A 17,636-nucleotide genomic window follows, 5' to 3' on the forward strand; every position below is an offset into this window, starting at 1 on the left:
CCTCCGCCTATTAATCTGTGCTTCCCTCTCCTCTCCTCTCCTCTCCTCTCCCTCCCTCCCTCATTCCTTCCTCCCTGCTTTCTGTGAGGCAAACATGGGAGGGCTGGCTTCTCTATGTACAAGCTAGCTGTATTACTGGCCCATTGTGATAATAGCGTTTAATTATCCTCTCAGCTAAAATCAGCCCCATCACTCTGCTTCTCTTCCCTTCCCTTCCCACTCCCCCCTCCTCCTCCACCGCCACCCGTCTGTGGTGTGTCTAATACTTCCCCTTACCGCCCTCTCCCCCTCTCCATGCATCTCTCTTCTTCTCTACCCTGCCGCCACCACCGCTCCCCCGCCCTGTTCTCCAGCTATTTCAGACCCATTTAGCAGGATAAGCATCTTGAGACAGACAGAGGGGTTTTTGCTCTCTTTCAGAGAGAAGCGAGGAGAGGATATGGAGACTGGCATCCTGGTGCCCGCCTCAGAATACCAAACAGGGGCCTGGGCATCTTAATATGCAGTGTGGGACAGAGGCTGAGATCAAAGAGAGGCACAGACAGACAGAGAGATGGGTTGAGGGTGGGGGTGGTGGGGGTACAGAGACAGAAAGAGGAGGAGAGGAGAGGCAGAGATGGAGAGAGAGGTGAGAAAGGGAGGGACTGAATCCTCTCATTTCTCCTCATCTGAGCATCCTTTGCTTCACATCATCATTTCTGCTCTGCTCCCCTGCGTCACTCCCCTGACCCTAAGAAAAATCGACAGCTTAATTACCCCAGCATGCAAATCTGCATGCCTGCCCATGCGTTGATGTGTTTTTGTCCAAGAGTATATATGTGCTCACGTCTTTTTCACTTTCAACCTTGTTTGTGCACGGTGGGGCGGGGGTTGGATGGTGGCTCTACCTCTGCCACCTACCCAGCCCTTCTATCTCCTCAGTCAATTAAGATCGTGAGTAGCTGTCCCTGAAGCGGTGTAGACAGGCTAAATGAAAAGGCAGTGGATGTGAAATATGAATCATTAGAATACTGCAAGGACGGGCTGGGGGAAAGGCAGGAGGATGGGGGGGAGGGTCTGTTGGAGAGATAAGGAGAAAAAGGAATGGAAGAGAAAGGGAGAGGAAGAATGAGAGAGCAGATAATAAAAGATTAACGTCACGCCTCTCAGAGTGGTGGAATTTCAAAACCCTCCCGATCAAATTATTTATCCCTGTCTATAAAGGCAGAGGAAGAGAGGGAAAGAGCAGAAGATCAGGAAAAAGAGAGCTGGTGGAGGGGAACATAAGGGAAAAATGAGTGAGGAGAGGGAAATGGAGTAGAATGGAAGAATGGCGCGAAGACCTCTCTCACTCTCTTTGATGACTGTGCTGCCAGCAAAACAAATACGCGCCGTGTGTGTGCGTGTGCGTGTGCGTGTTTGTGTGTTGTGCTAAGACCGAAAAAAAAGAGGGAGAGACAGAGGGAGAGGAGAGGGAAAGAGAGAGAGAGAGAGAAAGTGCAGGCAGATGTCTGCATTCACTCTGTGGGAGGCTCAAGGCTGTTTGCCGAGGACGGAGAGACAAGAGAGGGAAAAGAGAAAAAGAAAGAGAGACGGAGAGAGACAGAGAGGGTAGGATTAAATGAAACCTGTTTCCCTTTGATTCTTCACTAATTTGCAGTGAGATGAAGAGCACAGAGAACAAACCACCTACGCACCACAGTGCCACACCAAACCACACACACACACACACATCACTTGCTCAAGTCTCAATAGAGTTCACCCGGGCACACTGACACACACACAGATGCGCGTACACACACACACATAGAGTTACATTCATCTGTAGCTCACTGCCTCGCGCCCTTCTCACCAATGACATTGACATTTCTCCACATGGACTGTGCAACCCCTGCTTGACTTCAGCTCTCCTCTATTTTTAATTCCTCTCTTATCCTCGCGCTTTCAGCTGTATCTTTTCCACTATCACCTTTTACATTTATTTTATGTCCTTAAGTAAGAACCATTATATAGCCAAGAATACCAGCAGACCGTGTTGCTCAGATACACATTGACTAAACACACACACACATGCACGCACGCAGGCGCAAAGTCCTTCCTCATTAGCCCTGATTCCCCCTGAGTGACATCTTTAACAAAAGGATGCAGCCTCTGCCGCCATGGCAACAGCCTCCTCCATCTCTATGCGGTGCTTCAGACTGTTTACATGATGGGATCTCACTCTCTTCTTCCCTCTCACTCCATCGTTCTCTCCATCAGCTTCATGCACTCTGTCTTTCCTCTTTCTCTTTTTTCCTCCTCCCTTTTCCCTGTTTCTCACTCTATTTGTCTCTCTCTTGTCACAGTTTTCCTCCTCTCCTCTGTCTCTCGCTTGCTGCCTTGCTGTTGGTCTTATCTTTGCTAGGCTAAGTTTTTCTTTTTTCCCCAAACCCTTAAGGACATACAGTAGAGACCACCTGCTTGCCAATAAGAAGATGATATGTAGGTCTGAGAGAGGGAGAGAGGGGGGGCAAAACGAGAAAGAAAAGAGAGTAACACAGATGAGTGCGTGCATGTGATTAAGTGTGTTCCTTTGTGTGTTTGTGTGTGTGTTTGTGGCCATGCATGTGTGTGTGAAATAGAGTGTGAGGGGCTTCCAGGAGACTCTGATATCTAGGCCACGGGAGTCCAAGGCAGCCAGTGTGTCTGGTGTCACAGCAAATCAACTGTCAGCTGTACACCACCTGCCTGCCCACACACACACACACACACATACGTGCACCCAAAGTCTGAGGAGAAGAGACTAAGAATAGAACACCCAGAGAGTGTTGCTGTTCCTCCCTCCACCTCCTCTTCCCTCTCCCTGCTCTCCTCCTGCCACCGTCAGCGGCGTTTTGCAAGTGGCCTCCAACACGATAGGAATCTTTTCTGTCTTCCACCCTTTCCCCAGAGCTCAGCCCAGCCCCTTCTCTCCCATAGTGAAATGAGTCACCTGCACTGCTTCGCTCCACTCCTGCGTCTGTACGGCAGCGGTCGAGGTCTTCTTATTCTAAAAGGAAAAGAAGAGCGGGCAGACGTCATCGGCAGCCCTCCGGTATGTTTCTGCTTTTATTGACAGAGAAAGGAGGGAGGGAAGGGATGAGAAGCAGTGAAAACACAGGAGAGACACTTCTGAAGCGGGATTCGATCCAAGGCCAGCAGGGGTGCGTGTGGTATCGGAGGCCTGAACCGCTAAACCATCTCTGGGGAGGATTTTCAGGGTCTATATGCACATTAATGTGTGCAACCTGGAGATATTGGACAAGATGGAGCACAAATGTTTCTGCTTTCAGCACAATGAGTGGTTAGGCCCTCTGTAGCACCTAAATCCACATAATACATACACTGTGTGTGTGTGTGTGTGTGTGTGTGTGGGCATGTGTGCAGAAAGATGTGTGCAGTGTGAGCGTATTTATGTTTGTGTGTGTGGTATGCTGCTCTCAGTCTGGTCCCTCTGTTTCTCTGCTGTCTGTGGCCTCCTCTTCCCCATGAATACTAATGTGCTTCAAACCCCAGAGATCAACCCTCCTCCCTTTCCCTTCGTTCTCTCCCTCCTCCTCCAGTCTCCCTCCCTCCCTCTCTCCATCCCCTGTCTTCCTTTGCCACAGTCTTCATTCATTTCTCCGCCCCCTTTACCTTTCAACTTTCCCTCTCTTTCATCTACCCTTTTACATCCCATCTTCTTCTCCTCCCCATGTGCCCTCCCTCACTTCCTCTTTCCCTGCCTTATTTCCTCATCCTTCCCTTCCTCTTCCTTTAGGCCTTCCTCCCCTTCAGTTTTGCCATTTACTCATCTTCGGTTCATGTTCTCATCTCCGTTCTCCTCTCTCTTTTTCTCACCTATCCTTTCCTCTCCCCACAGCTCAGTCTCCCCTTCATTTCACGTAACATTTCACAACTCGTCTTCCTTTATCATCACTTCTTCATGAAACATTTCTCTCGTCTTCTTCCCTCTCCCGTCTCATTTCCTTTCATCTCCTCTCCTAACCTGTCCTTTTCATATTTCTTCCTCTCTTCTCTCGTTGCCTCCCTTCTCTCAACCTCTCCTCTTCACCTCTCCTCTTTCCTTTCCTAACCTCCTCATCTCCCTTCTTCTTTACTTCTAGTCTCCCTTCTCATCCTCCACTCTCCTTTATTCTCCTTTCCTCCTCTTTTTTTCTTCTCCCCTCCTTGCATCTCCTTGCATCTCCTTTCCACTCCTATCATCTCTTTTTCCCTCATGCCTTTTCTCCTCTCTCCTTTCCTTTCTTTTGCTCTCCTTTTTATCTCCTACCCTTCATCTCTTCTCCTCTCCCATTCTCCCTCTCCTCTTCTCTTTAGCTTCCCTGCTTGTCTCTCTTCTTTCTGGCCTGTTCCCGCCGTTCTTTACAGTACACCTCCTCAGGAGGACATGGAAATGAGGTCAGCACAGCCGAGTACATCAACCGCATCACTCAGGTGTGAGCGTAGGTGTGCACAGAAACATGCATGCACAAATTTAAGTCCATGAATTTGTGTATTCATCATAGGTTGTGTGTGTGTGTGTGTATGTGTGTGTGGTGCGTTCCAGTCCTAATAAAGAATTTCCTCTCTTAAGCTGTGTACCAGTGAACCAAGTGCTCCAATTACATAAACGCCTTCATCCCAATACATTTTGACATCCTGAAAAATTTTCACGGCCTAGTTCATTTAAAATTGCATCCCATTTCTTGGCCTCTTTTTTTCCACCACAAGTCGTGGAAACAGATGATGAGCAGGCGTGAGGGGATGAGAGCAGCTTTCAGCTCCTTGTGTAATGTAGAGGCTGCTGCTCTTTGGTAGCTTGCTGCTGCTGACTGGACTTTCTCAAACTTTACTGCTTTTCCACACACACACACACACACACACATAAAGGATGAGAGTGGAAATAAAACCCTGTGACTGCCAACAACAGAGTGAGTATTTGTGAGAATATGAGCGAGAGAGAAAGATGGTGAGACAGTTGCATTTCTGTCATTTAGAGTTCAAGTTTTCTGCTCGTCAAGTGTTCCTCATTAACACCAGTTGGTTCAGGTTGCAGAATATTCTCTGTTTGTGTTACCAAAACCAGCAGAAAGGTGTGTGTTTTTGTTTAGCGGTGGGGACACTGGGAATAATGAAGCCAGGGAAGAGGAATCCTGCAGGAGTCCATCTCAGTCTGCATTCCTCCTGGTGTAGAGCTGAGAGCAGTCAGAAGCAGAAAGCAACAGGCTACTGGAGACTGACCCTGTGCATGCATGCACGCACGCACGCACACACACACACACACATTCTTAGGACAATAACAGCCTCTACTGGGGAGAAAACACATGACATGACCACACCACTCCAACACACGGGGACCGTTGCATGCAGAAACCCACCCACAGATCAGGCCCGACACACATAAATAGCACACACAGGATACAGACAGATTGTTAGTAAACAGATTAAATTGGAGAAGCTATTCGCACTGGCATGCGTGCAGACACAAATATGCAGATGCACATATGAGTGTGTGTGTGTGTGTAAACACAACACAAACACATGCACGCACACAATTCACACTGCAGGACCCCTTCAGGTTTCATCATCTTCTTTTCCTTTTTTTTGCTTTCTTTCTCTTGAGAGCCAGGGAGGGGGGGCAGTGGGGGTGTCTCATTCCCTCTCTTTTGTTGCTGCTGGGGAGAGAGAGAGAGCACATATCCATACAGAGCGCTCTCTCCAGCCCCATTCACACCCACACACCAACAACCCCCCCCCAACACATACACACACACACACACGCACACACACACATTCACAATGATACAACATCAAAGAGCCGACACCGCCGAAGGATTACTTCAGCCACACACTGGCTCCTCAATCCGGGTCTGTTCCTCCTGTGGAACCCCCCTCTCGACTGGCTGCACTTGGTACAGCCCAAGCATTCCTGCCAAGTAGCTTTCACACATGGAGGGGAAGCTTGTCTCAAGCAATTGCTGACAAGCTACAAACAAGACACCCTCCCTTCCCCTCTTTCCCCTTTTCTCTCTCTTTCTATCTGTCTCTCTCTCTCTCTCTCTCTCTCCCTCTGTCTATCTCACCCCTTCAACCCAAGTCCGTTTTGTTCCCACCCGTCCTCACTCCTTACACTGTCCACCCTCTCAAACCCCCTTTCATTTTCATCCTCACTCCTGTTCTCCCCTCCTCCTCCACCCCCCCCCCCCCCCCCCCCCCCCCCCCCCCCCCACTCTCTCTCTCTCTCTCTCTCTCTTTGAGAATGTGGGGGCCCCACTAGCATAAATTGTCAGCTGTTCCTGGGCGTACTCTCCACGGCTCCCTAAACTCACATAAGCCCACATATGCAGTCGCTGGTGGGACAAGGGTAACCCAAGTAAGCCCTGTTGGTTATGAGTCTGAAAAAGTATACCAAGGCCCCCGAATAATGCTGCAGCGTGGAGGCACTGAGAGTTTTACTCTATAATAAGCTGCAACAGATACCGAGGCTTATGGTATTGCAAGGTTAACGCCAGCATACTTTCTTTTTGGCCTTTTTACTTCATTAATACAAACACTGATGCTCGATTATTTGTGCGAGTTGTCATCTTTGCACAAGCAGTAACCAGTACTATCACTTCTGTACTACCAGTATCACCTCTGTGTATATCTCACTCCTTTCCTGCATTCAAAGGCAGTTTTGCAAAAGCCACAACTCACTCAGCACCATCTGTTTGAGAGTTAAAAGTGCTTAAATCACAATCATTTCATTGTCAGTTTTTATAATTAGCGCTCTGTTGCCTGTTTTCAGGGTTAGTTAAACATAAGAACATGAAGGTAATTCATTTTTTTGTTGTTATCTTGAAGTCATGGAAGGGCTTCATCATTCTGGTCAACAATTGCTGTTTCTAAATGTGCTCTAGAAATGTATTATTAACACTGAGCTTTTCCCTCGTGCTCACATACTCCTCACTGCGGGTGTCTGGAGGTTTCCAGAGTTAGGGGTTCATATGGCTGGAACCATTTTGCATTGTAGTCTTATTGTTACAGCGCAGCCATTGTTATCTACTAGTGTAGGCTGTCATCTAGTGTCAGGTTTGGGTACTGTTGGTTTAATGAAGCAACACATTTTCAGAGCAGCACCAAAGCAGACCTTAAATTGAATGTGTAATAGTTTAAAACTCGTGCAACATTACAGCAAAAGGGCTACTGATTCACTTCAGACTGACAGGCACAATAAGAGAAACCATTTTGTATTTGTGGTTTGGGTGAAGGACACACTGGCAGTGAAACCCGAATAATCAAAGAAATGGGACCTGAAACATGAATGTGAATCCTGGTAACACAAAGTAAGTAAAGAAGTCCCTGCTTCCTCTGTCTGTCTGATTTGATTAACATTCTCATCACAGCAAATACACCAAATTCACTTTTGACGAGTCTCCTTCACAGTTTGTGAGAAGAAGAGCGGTCTGGGTTTCAGCAACTTGCCTCAAAGACACTTGTGCAAATGCTGATGTTTCAACATGTGTCCTGTTTGCTGTGCTTGAAATTGGTTGGGGAGGAGGAGGAGGAGGATGGAGCAAAATAAGCAATGGCAATACATATGATCCCCAGTTTAAATAAATCTCAAGAAGTTTTCATTCATCTGCAGAGCCACCAGCACTCCAACACGACATGCCTTTGTGGACTGCAGGATGTTGAGATGTTTCAAAACTGCAACCTGCAATTGCAACCTGTCATGTTATTAATAAATGCAGATCTAAGTCCTTATAAATAAATGCAAAGAAAATTTTGTGACAAGATATCTTTAAGGTGGTTTTAATTGGAGGGTAAAGGTACACAAATTCATATAATGGTGGACCAAGCAGAACTTGCACTACAATAAAATTTGTTTCAGGCATGTATTTAATGCAGAGACAGCTACTGAGCTGCAGAGACAGCTACTGAGGGAGGATGAGATTTAACTGAGACAACACCTCCCGCCCTCAGGAATGAGCTCTTACTCCTTTCAGCATCTTCAGTTTCCAGCTCACTGTCACATTAGGTTACTCATGCTCAAGTTTGGGTTCATCCTAATCACATATTTTCTGCACTGTATCTATAACTTGCATTACTTGTTTTCATTAAGTGTAATTTTCCTGCATACACCCATCCACCCTGCAAGACTTTTCTTATGATTCTATTATTAATGAAAGCAGGACAAGCGTATACGTTTTGGAGATCCAATAAATATCATTTCATGCTTTCCCTGGCTTTAGTTTTGATGTTTTGATCACCTCACTGAAATCCTGCTGCTTCATCCCACATCTCAAAAAGCCTTCACTTCTCTGAAGAAATTAACCATTGCAAAGGTCCTTCAGAGGGCTCAGCCTTGCTGCATGTGATAACACAAAGGCGTCCATTTTTGCTGCTGATGAGTCAGTCAGAAAGGATGCAAAGATGTGATTCATGCCCAAAGCTCTTCCTCATTCCTCCTGGATCATCAACCTCCCGCCCAGACAGAACTCCTCATCCTCTTCCTGGATAAATGCAGCCTTGGAACCAGACTATCCAGTATATCACCAACACTACACTTCTGTAAAGTTTGAGTATGCAGTGAAACAAAGTCATAACGTGAATATTTTTGAGTGGAAATGTTTTCTCTCCTGTAGAGTACATATTTTCAACATTTATTATTGTGCTAATAATCTTGAATCTCAATTAATCATTAGGTCTATAAAATGACAGAAAATGGTGGAAAGTTTCCGGAATCCATCGCCACATGTTCTTATTGCTTATTTTGTCTGATCAACAGTCCAAAATCCAAATATGTTCTATTTAATATTAGGAGACAAAGCAGGAAATATTCACTTACAATCAATCAAATCAGTTGATTAATAGTAATTATAATAAATGTCTCGATATGAATGACTCGTAAAACACCTTCTGTTTAAAAACGTAACTGTTCAGAAAGAAAGCTATGGTTACCTTAAGCAACAAATAAATCTTTAATAACTATTCTTACAACACATTCTTATAATATAATACATATATGAGTCTACATTTGTTTGGAAAATAACTTGTGTTTTTGAGCTGGGAGTTATTTTCCAAACAAATGTAGACTAAAATATATATATCAACAACATGTAATTAAAGCAAGAATAGCACAATATAAAAAGCAAAAATTTATTTAGCCTTTTAACAGATAGCAAGAGACAGCTCATTTATTTCTAAAATCACTTTGTAAAACATAAACATCTCTTCATGTGAACACATTGCATTTACTCAGGAGGAGTACTTGAAGGACTTCTAGTAGAACAAGACTACAAGTGTCTTGGATTAAAGTGGAAGAAGAGATCTGTAATAACACAGTTGTGTTAATTACTGTTCAGAAATTCACATTAAAAACGAGACACGTTTCCCTTTTTAAAATTGGCAGCCTTAGAAAAGACAGTGGTCTACAAAGGGCCTGCAAATACGCATGCAGTGGTGTCAAGAGTCCAATCCCTGACTCATGGACTGTGAGAGACAATACAAAAGGAGGGACAGACTAGTCAAGTCATTTAAGAGTTAGCACACCAAAGGACAAAGACCCACTGAAACACCCAAAGTCTCACTCCCAGGACCCCCACCCCCTCCAACTTCAAGTATTCCCTCCAGCGCTTCCATCACTTCAAGTATTCCCTCCGTGGAAACCTTCAGTTTCATTACCACTTCTTAGGTTTACAACATAAGCTATGATATAAGTGCACTCAAAATCGATCAATACATAAAAAATAATGATAACAATAAGTAGCAGTAATAGTTATAACAATCACTTTACATTTCATTTTATACACATCCGTGACGTTAAATCACTTTTATGTCGTGGCATCACCTTCCCCACCCCCTGAGTGTAATGTTCAAGTTTAACCTTCTGTAGCTACGGAAAAGCAAAGAGGACCAGCAAACGTGGTTTGGTTATTTAAATAACATTAGCAATCATTGATGACAGCAATGATTAGAATCAGTTATTATCAGTATATAATCAGTAATTATGCCTTTCCACAGACCGCTGTGCTTTTGTGTGACGAATGCAGTATGTACAAGCTGCTGATCGATCGGGTGACTGACTGCAGTTTGTTCGCTGGTGTAAGACACTGACAGCCTTCACCCTGGAAAATAAACATGGGTGTTAAGAAACAGACAAGGTACGAAAATCAGGTACAAAAAAATCAATGCACATGATGATCACAATGCACTGTGGTGTAATGACAGCTGATTCTGCAAGAAACATGAAGTGTGACCATAGAAAACACACTCAGTTTTTAGACGCCATAACAAAAGACAACGGATGTGCAAACCAAACATAAAGCATAGCAGCTTTTCTGTTGAATGTAGCTCAGCCATGAAAGGTGTCACTTCGACCCACCTTAGTCTCACTGCTAGAGCGGACCCCCCAGCTGCCTCAGGAACCAGCGACAATGCAGCTCCGGCATTTGTACAACTTGGGGTCATGGGTGCGGATGTGACTCCGTACATTCCTCAGTCGAAAGAACGTCTTACTGCAGAGCTACACAGCACAGAGCGTAAGGTGGTTAACAACACAGAAATGAACTGAAGAGGACAAAGGGGAACCACTGAGTTATACTGAGCATACGGTATACCTCAGTATAACTACTGAGCATACAGGTGTGATGCCACTTTGCTCTCTTGGACAGCATTAGAGAAGAGAAGGCAATCAAGTGTATTTACAAAAGTGTCAAACTATTCTTCTCAGTGAAAGTAGCAGTACCATAATTTACAAACACTCCATTATAGATAAAAGTCCAACAAAGAAACTTTTACTGAAAAGTACTCAGAAGCAATATCAACCAAATGTAGTTCAAATTCAAACGGAAATAAATACTCATTATGAAGAATGTCTCTGTAACGTCCGTGTTTGTTATTACTACATTATATCCCACTGAGTGGTTTAATCTATAGCAGTTAATTAGATTTTAACAGCTTAAAAAACAACTGTGAGAGTAACTAGCAGTAGCTACAGCTGTCAGATAAGTGTAACGGGGTAAAAAGTATAAACTATCCCTCTAAAATGTATTTAAGTACATGTATAAAGTGACCTAAAATGGCAATACTCGTTCAACGGCAATAGTCATTCATAATTGTAAAATTACACTCTACTACGGCACACAGTCTATACCAGGAGTTGGCAAACATGTGACAAACGTAAATTTTTTTCACTTTTGTGTGGCTCTAGGTTGTTAAGGTTTAGGAAAGCCAGGGCTTACCGGACATGGCCAGTGCTTGCCCTCGATGTGCCTGAGGCGATGCATGATTAGAGCATCGCAGTCCTTGTATGAAGCTGGACACTGAAGACAGGCATGGGCTGCTTTTGGGACTTTGGGGGCTTGACTACGAGGCCCTCGAAGCTGCTTTAGCCTTGCCCGACGTATGGCATCCAGCATGACGCAGCTCCTGCTGCTCAGAGGGATTTTACCTTGCTGCTGAAGAGGCAGGAAAAAGACAGAAGGGAAACGACAATTATGGATTAAATGATCAAAATGTTGTAGTTGTATGACACATCATATACATACAAAATGAAAGGATTAGATGAAAGGAGTGAGAAGCTAAAATTGAATTAAAATTTGATGATTTAAGTTCTCTAAACAAACTGCATTCATCCTCACAACCCCCCACCTTTGGCATAGTCCGTGTGGCTTTTGGCCCAGCAGATTTGGCCATATTCTGGTGAGTGTTGTCTCGGGACTTTGGCCTGGATCTCTGAACCTTGCTTTGGCTTATGCTCCTTTGCTCCCTCTCCCTCTTCACCACAGGCAGGGTGGGTGGCACTCTGGCTCGCAGTGCCCTGTGGGGGGACTCCTCTGCTCCGAATTTCTCCCCAACTTGTGACACAGAGCGTGTTAAGCAGATGTCCACGCTCTCCTCCTCTTTCTTCAGTACTGCCATCGCACCCCCTGCTGGCCGACAGAAGCTGAACAGAAAGCCTGAGTCCAGTAATTTGATGGGGGGCTTGCTCTGGCGCTTACCCCTGTCTGGTGAGGGAGGATCAGGGAAAGGACCAACAACTGGTACAGGTTCTGCTGGCTCCTTTTTGATGACTTTGTACAGAGGATGGTTGTAGATGGATGAAGGAGGTGCCTGCTCTGAAAAAAGGAGCTCACCAGGTTCATTAACCTTCACCCCCGGTCTAGTGTCCATGACGCCCCTCAACCCCTGGCTTTCCAGCTTCCTCCCCTCCTCTGTGGACTTACACTTAGTCTTCTCCACCACTCTTGCCGAGCCCCGTCTAAGCTTGGCCTTTGGTGCAGGTCTGCTGCTGTTGTAACGCAGCGTTTTGACCGTCTCGACGGTGACCTTATTTCTGGCCTGTGTTCTCTGTGAGGGTGGGGATATGGGAGGTGCGTGACCATGGCAAATGTCTGACGCAGGAGGGAGACCTGAGATAGAGTATTCAGCTGGTTCTGATTTGATCCTGACTGTGTTTCTTACTAGAGTTTTGTTGGTGTTGCGTCGTGGAGGCTGCTGTGCAGAAAGGCGGGCACTGTCACCCTTCCTCACCGATCGTCTAAGTTCCCTCCCACCGAAGGAAGGCGAGAATATGTCTGGTAACACGCCTTTACTTCGCATACTCCTGTCACTTGGAGGGACATGTCGCCGAGCGGTCTTGGGCCTCCTTGTTGTCATCAGCTCTGTGCTGACTGGACCCACAGGCTTGGTCTTTACTGACTTATTGAGAAGGCGAGTGTTTACGGGGTTACATAAGGGAAGTGACAGCGTCACATCTCCATATGACAGCCCTGGGGAGGTGGAGCGTGGTTTTCGCCGCTTGGTCAGAGAATAGTTATTAGCCTTCAGCTTTCTCAGTCGTTTCTTTTGTCTCCAGCCGATCAAATCTTCTGGTCTGGGGAGGAGGGCGGTCCTCTGTAAGCCAAGAACAGTCATCAGCTTGTACTTCTCCTGTGCTCTCGCATAATCCTGCTCATCCTCTCCAACCTCCTCCACCTCCTGCTTCACCCTCACAGGGCTGCACGAGAGTCGAGTGATAGGGTGAGGTTTTTTGCTTGGTCGAGGGGACTCTAGCAATCGCTGCACCTCCTTGGCAGCCCCAGGAGTGGAGCGGAGAAGACGGGTGTTTGATGGTGATATGGGGGAGTAATTGTGTGCCTGAGGGGTAGCAATGGTGTGTCGAGATGCAGTAACCTTCTTGGAAGAGGGAGATTTGAAGTCCATGAGCTTCATCCTGTGGGAGGGACTCAGAGGAAGGCCATTATGGCCTTGGGGTTTCGGTGTCCTGCGCAAATTACGTCTTGGGCTTCCTTCTGAAGACTCATCTGATGCATCCAGTGTCAGACTGAAGTTGTTGTCCATATTCTGCTCTAATCCCAAAGATCTTTTCCTTTTGCTCTGCAGGCGGTGATGCTCATGACATGCACCAGCACAGGCTGAGGTACAGCCCTTGCCAGGACAGAGTTGCTGCTCCTGCTCTTTCATGAGAGCTGAGCAGGCTTCCACTGCAGGCCACATGCCCAAGTGGCGGGCCATGGCCATGACTTCGGGAAGGTCCTCCTTATAAACACACAGAGTGGAGGAGTAGGAGAAATCCAGCAGAGCCAGGAGACTGTCCTCACTAAAACCTGAGGGAGGAAAAAAACAAAAACAACCTTTAATTATAACATGTTGAATGCTGGTCAATCAGTGAGTGAAATGCGTGAGATGAAAGTGACTTGGTATAAACAGAGGATCAGACAGACAGCAGGCAGAGTGGGAGCAAGTGTAAACAAGATGGCTGAGACAGGAGACAATATAACAAGTGCTTTAATCAGGGCCATCCTATCTGCCGCGACACATCAAAGACGCAAGTAAATGAGAGGACAGACCATGGCTGTGTCCCAAACATGGTCTGGATACTCCAGTTCCAGATTTGTGGAGTGACTGAGTAAAGACAAGCTGACAAGAAAGACCATTTCAAAAGTAATGCAGCTGAGCAGCCTCCTTTTGCCTGAACGACCAGTATATCATCTGTAGCTTGCGAATTTCTGCAAACCTTTGTTTTAATGATGATGAGAGATGAAACGTGTCAACTCAAGTAAGATGACTGCATTTGGGCAGTCAACAGCGTCTGATAAACATATCACATGAACTTATAGAACTGAACTTCAATGGTGAAGTCACTGAACTCATCTGTTTGTTCTTTCCTGGACATGTTAACCAAAGAACATAACAGGAACACTGATGACGATGATAAAAATTTATCAGTAAAGAGTACGGTAAGTCAATTAGCTGACTAGTCAATCAACAAAAGTGAACCAGCAACTATTCTGATTATCAGATAATCATTTCTCATGTATGTCAAACATTCACTGTTACTAGCCTGTCAAATCTAAGGGTGTTACGCTTTGTCATATATCATATCATATCTAGTTTACTATCTTTGCATTTTGTTCTGTTGGTTGGATGAAATAATTATTTCAATACATTACCTTGGGGTCGGAAGAATTAGAAAATGAGAGAAAATTATTCATTTAATAGTCTGGAGATGAATTGATAATGAAAATAAAGACCAGTGTTTGCAGGGAAATAATTTGTTTGTTCAACATGTTTTCCAGCTGTTCCAAATGGCTGCACTTCAGAAGTAGGGTAAATACGGGGGATTAAATACGGGGATAACACAATTTAAAACTAGGGTTGTTTTCTTGTGGTGGGTAGGTTGGTTGTTCTTGTTCTTGTTTGACTAAATTCAAACTGATCAAATCTGTAGTGTTCCTTTGATAAGTGCTTCTAAATCCATCAGTTCTCTCTTTTCCTGTCAAGCCCAGTAGCCTTCAGTGTTAACAGACTGATAGGCTACTTGTGATGTGTAACCAATCAGATAATGCTGTGGGAGAGGCAGCACTTGAGTGACACTACACAGTGGTGTCTTCAGACAGAAGCCATTTTCTCTTATGAACTCTGGACAATGCTACTCCAGAGAATCAGGTCAGGACATTGTTCAAGAGTTTCCCTTTCACACACACGTAGCACACAACAGAGGATTGTCTCTCCATGTCAGATGTGTTCTCACCTACTGGAAATATAAATAGTCCATCTGGTTAATGCAGGTGATAGGACCCGTATACCTCCTCCATTTGAAAACAGTGCTGATGAAGTATAAGCTCACCTTAATCCTTAGTTGTGTCCCCATTATTAAGCAGGTACACTAAAAGTCAGAGAGTAAGACTTTTTGCGTCATTTTGTCATCTCTAAAGCTTCAGTGACTCATATTGGCACAAGGAGCAGGCTCAGGGTTTTACATCTAAATCCAGCCCGGAGCTGACAGAATTCAAGCAGAGGTGTTTTCTAGTGCTTTGGACCCTAGTCATCTGTTCTTACCGGTGAGGTCCAAGTCTGCTTTCATGTTCGAATCCATTTCTGTGAAAATTTCCTGGAAGTGATCGCTGACAGCGGCCAGAACAGCTCTGTGGGCCAGGTAGGGCCGCCCGTTCGTACGCAGGGTAATGTCACAGAACAGCCCCGCCTCCCGTTGACTCCTAAGCTTGCTCAACATGTCAGCGCTGTGTGACGCCATCGTCTTCGTGACACATCCTCTGCCACCCAGCTCCTGAGAGGCAAAGACAGCAAGGTATGAGCAGATAGAGAGGCATCATTATAGGAATATATGTGTTAGAAAGTACTTTGGCGAGACGTCTGAGCGTGAGAGCAGAATTAAGTGAGAATGAGACAGAGAAGTGAGAATTAAAATTTGTGAGGAGGAAAAATGAGGCACTGATGAAACCAAAGCAGGGCTCAAAGTTTGATAGGAAGAGGGGGAAGTGACCTCAGGACAGCCTCATTTGTCCAGTGAGACTCTGGTCCGCTCCTTACCTCAGTCTTCTTGGTGTGCTGCCTCTGACACTCTGGACAGCCCAGGACAAAATCTCTGATCTGGAAATACATCCCTGTGAAGAAAACAGTTCCACAAACATCAGACTGTAAAGCCAAATAATACAGGAATTTAATTTTGCTACATTTTTGCTACAGCTATCATTCCTGTAACTTTATTGATCTTTGACTGATTCAATCAATATTGTGTGGCTTAATTGTGATGATACTTCCTTACATTAAGAAATGAATAAACCTTCTAATTAGGATTATAGATCATCAGTAAGAAGCCAGTAGTTGGTTTATAGACTTGGTAACCACATGCTGTTGAATCAGCTCAGATGTAAGGATGGTAGTTGTGTTCATACCTTCCCACCAGTAGTTTTCAGCCACACATCTGTAGGTCTCCTCCAGGGAGAGGTGGCGCTGACCAGGGCGCTGTCGCCGGTGAAAGGTGGAGATTGCCTCATGTCTCCGGTCCTCATCCAAAACCTCCCGGTAGTTGATGAAGCCCCTTTCCAGCTTCTTGCGGTACAGCAGCCCGTCTATCACCTCAAAGTTCGGCGCCCACCTTGCGTGGGGTCCACGCCCTTTTAAGCTCTCGGCTGACTGCATCTCCCCGGCTCTCTCTCCGTCTCCATCCGACCAGGGCTGGGATGGACAAAACGTCTCTGCGTTCGCGTAATGATCGTTAGTGTGGGTGCAGTCGCCGGCCATTTTAACCGGTTTTATATTCTGGTGTATTGTGGTAACTTTATCCGAGCTGGGGAAACCAGTTTCTTACTCTTTGAAGTAAACAAACCCTCGCGCGTCACGGCGGTGAGCTGCTAGCCAAACTTTACCCACCGACCTGAAACAAAGTCCACGTGGATTCGGTGACAGGAGACAACAGATCACCGACCCAACAATAAGTCCCAAGAAACACTGACACGTTTGCTAAGCACTTAGCTAAAACGAACCCTAAGGTCTCTCATTGTGGCTTATAAAACGGGTTTTTCCTCAAGTGGGGCCATCAGATAGGAGTCAGCAGCATTTTCACTGGGGGGGGGTCCTGCTTTCTATCCTAGCTGTCAGTGAGGGCTTCACTTCTCACTATATAAAACAGTTATGGCCAACATCTCCCCAAATAATATAACATTGGTTGCACTTTCTGTTCGGGAAACATTTGGTAATATTTCCGCAAGGTTACAATCTTGCAGCCTGTAACGCTACGCGGTATTAATAGGGAATATTTAACTGTCCATCCAAGTATAGTTAGATAATAAATGCAGCCAGGAGAGTATCGCGCCAACAGCGCCGAGACAAGTGATGTAAAGTCACCACTTTGACGGCGACCACGTAAACACCCTCCAACGCAAACAGCTCACCAGCAGACCGTCTTCCATCAATTTCAGGGGCCGGGAGTGGCCTCCGGAGCTGGATGACGGCAGGCAGCCTCACCGCTGGCGTTAACTTGAGATTTCTTTTCGCCAACTCGAGTCGGAAGCAACATGATGACGCAGCTATCAGCTCAGCATCGCCACTTCCAACGACCAAGAAGCGAGGTTGCCTCCGCTATCAGCCCGAAATGTTGCAAATCACTGCCAGCTGCCCTCAAAAGCGACCCAACAAGCTACAGTCACACACCCGTAACAGTTCATACCGCTCTCGTTGCCGTAAAGCCAGTCAGGCGGTGAAACAATCCAATTTTTTAAACTCGTAACCTTCTGTTTGTTGCTAACCAGCAGCCTAACGACCCAAGTCCTCCCCGCCTTCAGACAAAGGCCATTAGCAGAAGCTTTAAAGAGGCTCTATCAGGCGAAATGTGAATGGCTGACGGAGCTGCCACTCAAGTTAGTTTT

General features: G+C 45.7%; 1 protein-coding gene across 2 annotated transcripts; it reads right to left on the reverse strand.

Moving 5' to 3' along the window:
- Nucleotides 1–9,106: 9,106 nt before the first annotated feature.
- si:dkey-229b18.3 lies at nt 9,107–17,569 on the reverse strand. Of its 2 annotated transcripts, XM_046404098.1 has the most exons (8): nt 17,163–17,569; nt 16,164–16,645; nt 15,799–15,872; nt 15,307–15,535; nt 11,614–13,571; nt 11,205–11,420; nt 10,346–10,486; nt 9,107–10,088 (listed from the first exon to the last, which is right to left on the reverse strand). In XM_046404098.1, the coding sequence occupies exons 2-7, from the start codon at nt 16,510–16,512 to the stop codon at nt 10,382–10,384; spliced, it is 2,931 nt and encodes a 976-aa protein (XP_046260054.1). In that variant the 5' UTR covers nt 16,513–16,645; nt 17,163–17,569; the 3' UTR covers nt 9,107–10,088; nt 10,346–10,381. The 2 variants fall into 2 exon arrangements, with proteins under 2 accessions (XP_046260054.1, XP_046260055.1); XM_046404099.1 differs by having other exon boundaries at nt 11,205–11,417; nt 16,164–17,569.
- Nucleotides 17,570–17,636: the final 67 nt, after the last annotated feature.

Source organism: Scatophagus argus, chromosome 11 (assembly GCF_020382885.2).
Source record: "Scatophagus argus isolate fScaArg1 chromosome 11, fScaArg1.pri, whole genome shotgun sequence".
In the NCBI taxonomy this organism is placed as follows: domain Eukaryota; kingdom Metazoa; phylum Chordata; class Actinopteri; family Scatophagidae; genus Scatophagus; species Scatophagus argus.

Bases quoted from the DNA above. Each gene is read 5' to 3' on its own strand.
- si:dkey-229b18.3 (XM_046404098.1), bottom strand. From the start codon at position 16,512: ATGGCCGGCGACTGCACCCACACTAACGATCATTACGCGAACGCAGAG. The intron at 15,536-15,798 runs GTAAGGAGCGGA...TTTGCCTCTCAG, and splicing joins AGCACACCAAGAAGACTGAG to GAGCTGGGTGGCAGAGGATG. The intron at 11,421-11,613 runs GTGGGGGGTTGT...CTGCCTCTTCAG, and splicing joins CCACACGGACTATGCCAAAG to CAGCAAGGTAAAATCCCTCT.